This window comes from Chironomus tepperi, unplaced genomic scaffold (genome assembly GCF_022539635.2).
Source record: "Chironomus tepperi strain 1889 unplaced genomic scaffold, CSIRO-AGI_Ctep_v1 contig_16, whole genome shotgun sequence".
NCBI classification, from domain to species: Eukaryota; Metazoa; Arthropoda; class Insecta; order Diptera; family Chironomidae; genus Chironomus; species Chironomus tepperi.
This window is the reverse complement of record NW_027226138.1, coordinates 691,421-703,446: the sequence shown is the minus strand read 5'-3', so window position 1 is coordinate 703,446 and position 12,026 is coordinate 691,421. Positions and strand designations below refer to the sequence as shown.

Genomic DNA, 12,026 nt, shown 5'->3' with positions numbered 1-12,026 from the left:
TTGAAGACAATGTTAGACACTAGCCGATGAACTTATAATTTAGACCCAAATAAATTCAAAATAATTTCTATCGTTAAGCATTTCAGTTTTTATTAATTCCAATTTTATACTACATATACACAACATTTAATAACTCTTGTTCCTCCTTTATTGGCTCTTGCGCTAATTGAATTTTTGTAGTCTGTTGCTCTTGTTGTTGTTGTTTATTTAAAGCTTTTAGGTGCGTGTTCATATGACTCTTTAAATGGTGTGACTTTGTAAATCTTTTATTACAAATCGTACACTGTTGTTTATGGAATGTCATTATTAATTACATATACAGGTACAGGTATGATTCTAATAAGATAAATCAAACTTACCACAAACCGTTTCTCTCCTGTATGCGTTAACTAATTAAAATTGAATAGAAAGTAGTTTTTATTAGAAATGACATAAAATGTTGCACATGAGTAAATCACATACCAAATGTCCACTTAAAACATGTGAATACGCGAATGTCTTCCCACACCTGTTTTTCCAAAGATATACATTATTAGTACTGAATTTTTATAGTTCCAAAATTGTCATACTTACGTTTGACAGATATACGGTCTCTCGCCTAATTTAAAAATGAAATAAAATTAAATCAAGAGTCAAAAATTTTTGAGTTGGTTGTAATTAATTCATCACATGCTACTCTACTTCAATTGAGTAGCTTAATAAAAAAAATTCAAAAATATATTCTCTCCAGCATCTTGTTATAATTAGACAATTTAGAAATTTTTGATCAAAGTAACAATTGATTTAAAATTCATGCAAACATCAGTTTAATACGAAGACAGCGACGAAAGTGACAATTTTGAAGATATAGTTGATGTCGAAAGTGATGCTGACAATTGAGAACCTAGTGGAAATAAAGAATCTGATGAATGACATCTTTAACAGACCATACAGAACAGAGAACATCAATTAAGCGTCTTCTCAAACATTTTCGAAGCAAATAGCTTGCAATGAAGTAACAGACATAGACATATGATTTACCTGTGTGAGATCTGCAAAAGAATTAAAGGTAAGAGTTAGAAAAATGAAAAAAAATTATCAAAATCTATCATGCTTACCGTTCATGCTTAATTCTTGATCCAAAATCTGAGAACTTCCTTTCACAAAACCGACATGAATATGGTTTCGCACCTGTATGAACTCTCATGTGCCTTTTTAATTCGAATCGTATCACAAAGCTACGTTTGCATTCCGGGCATTCGTAGGGTTTAATATTATTGTGCCTAATTAAAACATTAATCATTCATAAATGAGCAATCATGACAAATGATATGTATTTACCGTCTCATATGGACTTCTAAAGCATGACGATATTTGTACTGGTTTGCGCATATTTCACAAATATGAATTCGTTCCTGATCTTTATCTATTGTTGACTGGTTGTTGATACGCTTCGATCGCGTTGACTTTTCTCTTGATTCTTTTTTGGTTTTAGTAGGAGGCTTAATATCATCTATCAGATCTGAAATTATCTCCTCATTGTCTTCAGGTTTTGCAAGGACGTCCTGCTATCAAAATAACAATGTCTATTAATAAACTCAAATAATATTTAGTCATAAAAGCTTATTACATCCAAGTCTTTATCTAAGTGATCATTATTGTCAGGAACAACTATTTCTGTATCTATTATTTCCGATTTATATGTGTAAAAATCATCAACAGGAAGCTCCTGTTCATCGATTTCCTCACTTCCTTCGCTATTTGGTGTGATGTAAGTTTGAAGGATAGCTTCTGTTGATTCACAATTCATTTTAAATCGATAAGCAGCTTCCAAATCATTGATGCAACTTGCACAAATTTGTTGTGGCAGATTTCCTTTCTTTTTCTACAACAATAACAGTTAGTGCTGATATGATGAGCATAAATCAGTTAACTTACGAGATTAATAGAATTTACAACTTGCATAATTTTCTCCGCATAAGAGAATTCACTATCTATAGATTTATCATAAACAGACATGAGATCACCGTCTTGTAAGCAAATTCTGCACACATTATTAAACATTGAGCTTGATTGATCCTGAAATTAGCAAAATTGATATTTTATGAAAATCTGCTTTGTTTCTATTTAGTAAACTAACCATCGCATAAGTTGTTTCAATCCGTTCCTCCATTTTCTGTTGTTTATTTCTATCGTTTTGTCCCTAAACCGCTGTAATTAATTAAATTTTACGGATAAATATTTTTAAATATTTTTGTTATTTACTAAAATCCCGAGAAGCACAAAAATTTCATGTGACATTCATGTGGCAGTCATATTATAGTGTCATGGCAGTCTCCAAAATGTGTTGTGACAATAATTTGGTTACTGAATGACACTTTTTAATAGACGGAAGTATTAGGATATTGCTGATTTGACATTAATTTTAAAGCGACAGTCTAGGATTGTAGCTCGGGAAAATTATCCATAGTCAGTGACTTTAATTTGAAATTAATTAGAACCTGTATACAAATGTAAGGAATTAATGATTTTAGATAATTAATAGAAAGGAATGCTTGAATTAGTCCTGAAACTTAGAGAATGTGTGATAAATTAGCCGGATTTAAGGAACTTTATGAGATATCATCCATGAAAATTCTTGAAGAATTTTGAGTAATTTTTGTACGGACTTTGGAGAGTTACTTTTGTATTTTTCAAGAAAAAAAATTGAAAACTTTAAAAAAATTAATTTTATCATTTAACGACTTATTTTCTAATGTGAGTAATATTAAAAGTGAAAGACTAAATCATAATCTTGTGGATATTTGATTTAATTAATTAAAAGATTGAGTGTAAAAGCATAGTATTACTATTAGTATTGGACGTCTCTTTTTGTATTCCGTACCTTTTGTTAAAAAATCAAGAATACAGTAAATCCACCCATCATATATCACTGCAATGTAGGTAAATTGACACAAAACTTAACTAATAATGCTAGAAAAAGTACAAATTGCATGATTTGTGTAGTTCGCATGAATTTTTTAACTTTCTTTAATTTCTTCACAATATTTTTTTTTTGCTTTACTAAATCACACAAAAACATCATTAGACAGTATGAAAATATGGTAATTAGCATTAGTTGTATAACTTCTGCACAATTTGCTTTAACACAATTAATTGTTTTGCCCTGAATTAGCTCATTTGTAGTACCTAGCCAAAACAGAGACAGATTTGACATTAAAATTAAGTACATACATCGAAATTTATGTTTTACACTAAAAATATTGTACTAATATTGTATTAATTCTCATAATAACAAGTTTACTCGCGTGTGGCTTATTGAATCTTTCAAATATTATTGCATGCGAATGCCTTTCATTAAGAAAACAAGTATTTTGACACTATCCTTGGACTGACTAAAAATCTAGCATTTGAAAGGATTTATTTGGTACATAGAGAGGAGAGCTATGCTACATATATAAATACTAACGCACATACGTGCTCATAGTAATACTTCCGATAATTTCGGGTTTTCTATTTTTTCATGTCTGTAACTTGAAGAAGATTTATTAAGAATATGGAAATTTAAAGTCTTATCAATAATGTTCTTGGATGAAGAAAAAATAAAGGTTTAAGCAACAACGAAGTATATGGCTATAAATACACACGATATAGAATTTGTTGTTGTATTGGAATTTACATTTTCATTCATTCATTAAATAATGCTTATTGAAACCGCCTTGTGTTTTTTGTGTGAGCATTTCAAAGAAGTGAAAAGAAAATCTTCGTCATTTTCGATAGATCCCACAGTAAACGAATAACTACTTGTGAACGTGTGTTGAAGAAATATGTGTAATATCTTTTATAAGGCGTATTTTTAAGTCTCTCACTTATTGCAGATTTGGTAAGCCTGAACAAAAAAAAATAAATAATATTATTGAATTCAAGTTTAGTATATGTTAAGCTACAAGATCTTTCAGTATTTTTTTTTATTTATTTCTTTCTTTCCTTCCTCTCGACTGTTTTGACTGTTTGTGGCATTAGGTTTATAGTTCAATAATAAGTATGTGCCAAGTTATTAATTGTGTATTAGACTTTAAGTTTCTCATATTACCCACAATAGTAATTTGCATCATAAAGTACCAGAATATCGAGTAAAGTGTAGAATTTATAGTGTAAATATATCAAGTGCATGTTTACATTTTAAAACGTAATTTTGCAGATAACATTCTATATAGACATTATTATTAATACATATTTGATTATGGGTACATTATTATTTATTAATTCAATTACATTTGTATGTATATATAAATATTAAGTCTAAAACGAGTAATTTTCGATTTTTCTCTCAAATTTTAAAAAAGAATGATTTAAATAAAATCATCTAAAATATCCAATATTACTCAATTTATCTCTCAGAGAGAGAAACACCGTCCCCGTACACATAGGCTATGAACTTACATGAAATGTTTGAGAGTAAAAAAACATTTTTGTTGCTCATATTCATTCAATTTCCCTTCTTTTCTATGTGGAAATATTAATTACATGGATTATAGAAAGAAAAAAAAGTATGATCAATGAAGTTAGTTCTCTAATACACGCAGTGCATCTACTCTAGAGAGAATTGAGCGAGACTTTTCATTTTCTTGATGTATGTACAGAAGAAAATGTAAATCAACATCGGTGATCGTCGCAAGCCAAAATTTTCATTTATATATATCACTACATATATGTATTATACGAAAAAAAAAAGACTTTGCGATGATGAGCGAAAATTGAGATCTTTTAGGAACGTGAATTCGTCGTGTAGAGACAAAATCGCAGTGTAAAAAAAATAAAGAATAGAAAATTAATTAATAAAAATATAAAAACATAGTTATTGTTACGGTGAAGTGAATTTGAGTCAAAATATTGCTGCAACATACTTATTTTACGTGTATATAAATGAAAGTCTAGTAAATGAGGTACATTTGTTAGTAGAAACATGACAAAAAAATTGAATCTCAACGCAATCTAAAAATAAAATGATGAAAGGAAAAAAAATAACAAAATTTCATGCGGATTCTTATTTAATTTTTTATAGTGATGTATAACTTTATATGTGAGATTAGTAATTACATCAAATCACTATCATTATCTAGTATAAAAAATCCATTAAATGAATAACTCATTTAACTATTATTATCAAAATATTATTTCTCTAAGTGAGTTCTTTTCTTTCTATTTTCTTTAACTTTAATTATTTATAGCTAGTTAGTTGATTTTTTAACCTACATAACTAATTTTAAACATTTAAATTAACAAGAAAGTGATTTGTAAAAGGATTGATGTTTCTGCTCTTTAATTATTTAATCATTGACCTACACTCTTCACGTATATCTCGTTAGTTAGTTAGTGGAGAGATTCTTGTTCATTATTCATCCCCAGTGCATTTATATAGTATATTTACGTATCTTCTCATACGAGAAATTTTCCACTATCTATCGGCTTTAATTGACGCTTTTGGCTATTACGAAGTTTTATTTTTTTTTTTCATCAAATCTCTCTCCTACACCTCTTTTGATCGAATAATTTTTACTGTGGTTAGTAAGGTCACGATCACATGTTGATTGAGAATATAGAATCTCTTGTAATTATTAGCACGTTCATTTGCTCTAATTAGTGTCCGCGGTGCGAAATTTCCCAACACACTAATATAAACATGTCATATTTGATGGAAATTAAGAAGACTTAGTATGATGGATTTACTGCTATAGTCACACATTTTTTTGGGGAGGAATTTTCAAATATTTGACCTTTCAACTTCCTCTATTTGGCTATACAACTTTAATACATTTTATTCATGGAACTCATTGTTGAGAGCACACCGATGTGTTGCTGTATTATTAAAAATGTGGTTCGCCACATTGTGTCGCTCGGGCTATCTAATCATGATTTACACCTAAAAGCAACGATGTAGCCAAAAATGTAGATTTGATTACCAAATTTGACATTAATTCAAAAGATAACTCTGATCTCAAGAATTTTCGTTCAGATTCAGAAAATCAAAAAAGCGACGTTTAAATCTAAAAGAACTTCCAAAAAAAAATAGAATCCCAAAAAAAGCCGCTAGAACTGTAATTGTATAAAAATGTTTAAATAACTATCTAGCAAGTAGTAATGAGTGTATGAGAAGATGCGTGTCTAACATGATTTTTCCGCCCATAAACAATTCCATCGAACCGAACAAGCAAGCTTCCAATTTTTTTATTTTTTGTCGTCGCTTCTGCTAAAAATAATTATGCATAACTTTACATACTAATAAATGCGTATGAGTCGAACACGTTGCATCTTATCGTGTATTCTAACTGTTCTTGCCAATATGTCATTCTTGACTACTGTACGTTTCTAACATGACAGTTTATTTGTGACATAAAAATGCACAATTTCAATGAATTATGAGTATATCGAAAATTAATGAATTTAAATGACGAGAGAAAAATGGAAAATGACTTTGTCAATTATTATAAATATATCTATATCTTCTTATTTTCGTTATGAACTCGTTAGTTGATAACTAATTTTATTTGCTCTCTTTTTCAATGCTGTCTATCTGAAGGAAAAAGAATCATCAGGTCAAGATAGCAACAAAACATGTAGTTTAAGTACAATGAATGGCGCAAACACACAATAATACTACACAATAAATAAATTTTAAATGAAAAGGATTAAAATTAGTGTCAACAACAAATTTTGTGAATTTTATTGACAAAGTTATCCCACAACAGAGTTTTTGTGATTAATATTCATCATATACACGAAAGAATCTTGCATAAAAAAAAACATAATAATAATAATAATAGTGAATTTAATGCACAAAATGCTGTAGAACCAAAACATACAAAAAAATCGAGATAAAAACAGAAAATGTATAAAAAAAAGAAGTGCCGCTAATAAGAATTGTTTTATGATTTTAACATATGTGTTTTGTGTGTCATCAGAAATGCAAAAACAAAATTAAACAAAAAAAAAAAAAAAATCTCAAACAAAAACATTAGAAATGCAGAAAATTTTAATAACGTCTCACATTTACTTTTATCCCTAATTTTCTTCTAAATATCAAAAAACGACGAATTATTGAAAAAAAATTGTGAATCTCATCGACGAATCTCTCTTTAAAATACACAAAAACAAAATCTCACTATCTCTGCTAATGATGACAACAACAGCTAAACAAACATCCAATTCGTCTTCATCTGATGTGAGAAGAAATTCACCGTCGTCGAGTATTGAAGTCGCTGAAGACATTGAATCGATAGAGTCGATTGCTAAGCAAATATCAGATCACGCAGAGGCCATTTATCAAGAATGGAAAGCACGTGGTTTGGCTCCAACTGAAATATTAAAGTGCCATCCTGAAACTGATAATTCATTTAATCGTACATTAAATCAACAATTATCACCTTCGTCGCAGCTAGCGAAACGTACATTTTTGGATGAGCCATCAAAACTTACGTCTACAGAACTTTTATCAAAAGCTCCTGACTTGTCAAATAATAATTTAAAGCAATTAGTAGATTCATTTGTAAATGAAGATAAGGCAAGAATTGCTGCTCAACGTAACGATAGTCCTGTAGGAAATTCAACTATCAAACTTGCTCTAAAGAAATTTGAGAATCTCCGGGAAGATTCATCATCATCACCCTCAACATCACCAATACCTTCATCAAGCATACGAAACAGTAAGGAACTTCCTGACAAAAACAGTATCATAATTACAAACAGCAATATATTGAAAAATTCATCGTCTTCTGACTATTATCAAGTACCGGACGTTCTTAAAGACACTATTGAGAAATGTGCAAAGCTTCAGAAGCCTGAAACACCTGCGAAACCTGAACATCTCCTCAATCATGTTCCAACTTGGCCATTTAAAAGTAAAATAATTAATAATCGAAATTTTAGTAATCCTGTATCCGACATGAAAACTCCTAACGATCAAAAAGTAATTAAAAGTGGATCCACATCAAGTCAACAATTATCTCCGAATGATAAATCGAGTAGAAAGTCGATTGACGTGATGGATGAAGTGTCACGTGAAGAAGAAAAATTAATAAATGCTTTAAAAACTGGAACTGTCTTGACAAATGACAAGAATCTTCCTGAAGTTATTACTTCCTCACTAACTGATTACAAGTCAAAGACAGAACAGCAGTTAAATGGATTGTCGGTAGCTATAAAGGAAAGCTGTAAAATAGATAGTAAGAATGATAATTATTCGAATAATAATGATGTCGAATCACAAAATCAACCAAATCCTCCACAAAAGCCCAATCACACACCGATTTATGTTCCACAAAAAGAAGATAATTCAAAGGGATTTTCAAGTTTTGCTCGAGTCTCGACTACGAGAATCCCACGACATGATTTGTCTAAACTTGAAGATAAAAAGTTTGAATTGAAAAGCATACCTAGTCCTGTTAGACCATTTTTATCGCGCGGATCTGTTGCTGAACGAGTTTTAATTTTTGAAAAATGTCCAGAAAAGGCTCCGCAAAGGCAATCAACGGAAAAACCTAAAATTCAGGCAAGCATTCCTTAAATCCAAAATCAATAAATCTATTTAATGAGATTATTGCGTTTTATATTCCATAGGCTAAGCCAGTAAATAAAGTATTTCCTCCTTTGCACTCAACACTGCAGCGTCATTTAAGGAAGTCCATCAACTTTACTATACCACAGTAAATTAATTAAAATTGATGATTCGAAAATTGAGTATACTAATTTGTTTTTTATTTTTCTCTTTTAAAAACAAATAAATTATAGATTCTTCTTCCCGAATGGCAAGCCTCCTCCTTCAATAACGACAGAAACGACTATACAAAGATTGGAGCTGGTATTCGAACAATTTGAGAACTTTGAAATACCTCGAGATAAATTTCATATTGTTGTAACAATATGTCAAGTGCCATTGTACTGGCGTGTTCCTTTATTCATGTGTACACAGTTAACTAAAACAGGTTGTGTTAATGGAAACAGATTTATAGATTTTTGGAGACAGTAAGTCACATAATAACATTTCATTGTGTTGAAAATTAATTAAATAATTTTTTTTATTTTATTTATCATTTATTGCAGAATGACGACTTTTTGTCACGACAGCGCCTCTAGATTTATCCACATCATTTCTCGAGGCAATCGTTCTCGATTACATTTACTACCCGAAGATTTGGCACCTTTAATTCAAGATGTCGTTGATTCTCATCCAGGCTTAGCATTTCTGAAAGAAGCTGCAGAATTTCATTCACGTTATGTACATACGGTGATAGCCAGAATTTTTTATTGTGTGAATCGCAGCTGGTCGGGAAAGATATCAATTAGCGAACTGAGAAGATCAAACTTGTTAGATGTTATTCAATTATTGGAAGATGAAGAGGATATCAATCAAATAATGGCATATTTTAGTTATGAGCACTTTTACGTAATTTATTGTAAATTTTGGGAATTGGACAGAGATCATGATCTATTCATAGATCAGAAAGATTTAGCGCGACATAACGACAATGCATTGTCGTCGAGAATAATTGAAAGAATATTTTCGGGTTGTGTTACAAGAGGACGGAGTAGACAACAGAATGGCACGACTGGAATTAGCCGTATGTCTTATACTGATTTTGTATGGTTTTTACTGGCAGAAGAAGACAAAAATCACCCGACTGCTATAGAATATTGGTTTAGATGTATGGATATAGATGGAGATGGTGTTTTATCAATGTATGAATTGGAATATTTTTATGAGGAACAGCAGCATCGCATGGAACAATTAGGAATAGAAACTCTACCTTTTGAAGATTGCTTGTGTCAGGTAACTACTTTTTCTTGGTCGTCTGTTCAGTAAATCAAACTTCATTTCAGTTCAGTTCATTTGAATTTTTGAAATCCGTTGGGTTTTTTTTTGAAATTTTGAAAACCTAGAGAGACTTAAAATATGAATTGAAAATCTTACGAGACAAGTTTACTGAACCGACGTATCCATCAACACATTTCCACAGATAATTTATGTGTTTAAATCAATGTATCGAAATATTTATTTTTAGATGCTAGACATGATCAAACCAATCAAAAGAGATTGCATAACTTTAAGTGATTTAAAGCGGTGTAAAATGACTCCGATTTTCTTTGACACATTCTTTAATCTTGAGAAATATATGGAACATGAACAGCGCGATCCTTTTGCTGCTCAAAAAGATAGCGAGGAGGTGAGACATTAATTAATTTTCTGATGTAAATTTTATTGATTCAAACCAAAAAATTATTAATTTTTTTATAGCTGTCTGATTGGGACCGTTATGCAGCACAGGAATATGAGCTTTTGGTTGCAGAGGAAAGTAACGACGGAACTGGGTAAATATTGATTGCATTCTATTTTATTAATTCCATGAAATACAATTATCTATCTTCAGTTGTGTACCTTTACTATTTTGTTCATTGTACCTTAATCGAAATATTTTTTCTATTTTCATTCGCCTCCTCTCGTGTATTATGATATTATAAAAATGATAAAAGGGAAGAGCAAGTTTAACATAACAATTAAATATATCGATAGTACATTTTATTCAAATTAGTTAGCAAAAATAATGTCAATTGATCATTTCTAATTCCAAATTTTGTCTAAGGGTAAGATTTTGTTATGGAAATTTGAAGAATAATTGATTTAAGGCAAAATTAATACCATAATACAAAGCCTTTTCCTTTTAATTTTGTTTTACTAATCCTTGTCTTACACAATTATTATTATTATTTACAAAACATAGACATAGATGTGAATTGTACTAATCATGCTCACAATTAAATAACTTAACTAAATCATTAGCATCAAGGAACGATTTCACTAAATATTTAGGAATAATTTTGCTTGTGGGTCGTTCACTTATTGTGAATGATTTCTTACTATAATCTTAAATAATGAGGAATGTGGGCTAATGCATTTTTTACTGAAATCGATCCTGTGATCATTCACACATTTAACTAATCTATACGTTTATGTGTTTACAGATTTGACGACACAGATGAATATGAACAATATGAATCAAACATTGAATTACTTGAATCTCAAATTGATGATTGCTCTAATGAATGGTGAAATAATAGTGATTAAACATGCTGAGCATGGAAGGTGTTGAACTGAATTCTACATTTGGCCATAAAATTAGTAGCCATCAAGATTAATACACAATGTGTACTACAAAAAAATAAAAAAACAAAAAAAAACCTATTTACATACATACTCAACAACTTACCAAAACTAAGAGAAAAATATGTAGCCATAAATATGTTTGTCTTATAAAACCACACACTAAAGATTTTAATCTTACGATAATTTCATGTTTTACGATTAAAAACAAGTTTTTACTTTAATTTATAATGATATGATTTGTAATTAAAGTTATCATAATTCTAATTCGAAATGCATTTTTGTAAAAAGAACAAGATTGTTTGTATGTCATTTATTATTATCTATTTATTTCGACGATAGATATTGTTGGATAAGTAAGGTTTTAATTAATTTTTTTTTTTACAAAATGTTAGCTTTATTAAATGTAATTATTTGAATAATACTTACCCAGTTACACGAGAATATCTAATCATTGGATATTCTCTTTTTAATGTTTCAAATGAAGACCATCACAAGAAATATTACCATGACATAGTATGCAAGCATAAACCTATATATTTAATTAATTAGTGAAGAAAAATTTCATGACGAAAACTATACATTTTCCAGTGAAAAGTTTATGTACTCGTTTTAATGTTTTAAACAGTTCTCATTTTAAAAAAAAAAAGCTTTCTGTATAAACATACATACATAATAATAAATTGATATTTCTCGAGTTCAATGAAACTTTCATCCAAGTCTTCAGAAATAAAAAAAAATTGTATGCTGCTTATGAAAAAAAAAAATCTTATTAAATTAATTTTAAGTTCTTTCCTTCTTCAATGAAGAAAAATTTTTGCAAAATAAATAGAATTTAATATAATAATATTATAGATGTATTTAATAAACAGCATTAAAAGTCATTTTGTTG

At 29.5% G+C, this 12,026-nt stretch overlaps 2 protein-coding genes across 11 annotated transcripts; one reads left to right on the top strand and one right to left on the bottom strand.

Moving 5' to 3' along the window:
- Positions 1 to 64: 64 nt before the first annotated feature.
- On the bottom strand, positions 65 to 2,973 carry LOC139091724 (transcription factor Ouib-like). 3 transcript variants are annotated; one of them, XM_070641887.1, is made up of 11 exons: positions 2,864 to 2,973; positions 2,120 to 2,190; positions 1,918 to 2,058; positions 1,610 to 1,864; positions 1,321 to 1,547; positions 1,098 to 1,262; positions 1,021 to 1,031; positions 574 to 598; positions 463 to 508; positions 360 to 389; positions 65 to 283 (listed from the first exon to the last, which is right to left on the bottom strand). In XM_070641887.1, exons 2-11 carry the CDS (start codon positions 2,150 to 2,152, stop codon positions 110 to 112), a joined length of 1,107 nt encoding a protein of 368 aa, XP_070497988.1. In that variant the 5' UTR covers positions 2,153 to 2,190; positions 2,864 to 2,973; the 3' UTR covers positions 65 to 109. The 3 variants fall into 3 exon arrangements, 2 of the variants coding, with proteins under 2 accessions (XP_070497988.1, XP_070497995.1); XM_070641894.1 differs by lacking the exon at positions 2,864 to 2,973 and having other exon boundaries at positions 1,321 to 1,544; positions 2,120 to 2,254; XR_011544534.1 differs by lacking the exon at positions 2,864 to 2,973 and having other exon boundaries at positions 236 to 283; positions 574 to 883; positions 2,120 to 2,254.
- Positions 2,745 to 11,894, top strand: LOC139091676 (uncharacterized). 8 transcript variants are annotated; one of them, XR_011544533.1, is made up of 9 exons: positions 5,097 to 5,165; positions 7,170 to 8,527; positions 8,596 to 8,681; positions 8,767 to 9,000; positions 9,079 to 9,805; positions 10,038 to 10,199; positions 10,271 to 10,344; positions 10,507 to 10,617; positions 10,996 to 11,894. XR_011544533.1 is itself a non-coding variant. In XM_070641832.1 (8 exons), exons 2-8 carry the CDS (start codon positions 7,154 to 7,156, stop codon positions 11,081 to 11,083), a joined length of 2,745 nt encoding a protein of 914 aa, XP_070497933.1. In that variant the 5' UTR covers positions 2,745 to 2,918; positions 6,560 to 7,153; the 3' UTR covers positions 11,084 to 11,894. The 8 variants fall into 8 exon arrangements, 7 of the variants coding, with proteins under 7 accessions (XP_070497933.1, XP_070497941.1, XP_070497973.1 ...); XM_070641832.1 differs by lacking the exons at positions 5,097 to 5,165; positions 10,507 to 10,617 and adding an exon at positions 2,745 to 2,918 and having other exon boundaries at positions 6,560 to 8,527; XM_070641840.1 differs by lacking the exons at positions 5,097 to 5,165; positions 10,507 to 10,617 and adding an exon at positions 2,745 to 2,922 and having other exon boundaries at positions 6,560 to 8,527.
- The last annotated feature ends 132 nt before the right edge of the window (positions 11,895 to 12,026 follow it).

Bases quoted from the DNA above. Each gene is read 5' to 3' on its own strand.
- LOC139091724 (XM_070641887.1), bottom strand. From the start codon at position 2,152: ATGGAGGAACGGATTGAAACAACTTATGCGATG. The intron at 1,548-1,609 runs GTAATAAGCTTT...TTATTTTGATAG, and splicing joins ACTTAGATAAAGACTTGGAT to CAGGACGTCCTTGCAAAACC. The intron at 509-573 runs GTAAGTATGACA...TTGGAAAAACAG, and splicing joins AGACCGTATATCTGTCAAAC to GTGTGGGAAGACATTCGCGT.
- LOC139091676 (XM_070641825.1), top strand. From the start codon at position 5,120: ATGAATAACTCATTTAACTATTATTATCAAAATATTATTTCTCTAA. The intron at 8,528-8,595 runs GCAAGCATTCCT...TATATTCCATAG, and splicing joins CGGAAAAACCTAAAATTCAG to GCTAAGCCAGTAAATAAAGT. The intron at 9,001-9,078 runs GTAAGTCACATA...CATTTATTGCAG, and splicing joins TTTATAGATTTTTGGAGACA to AATGACGACTTTTTGTCACG.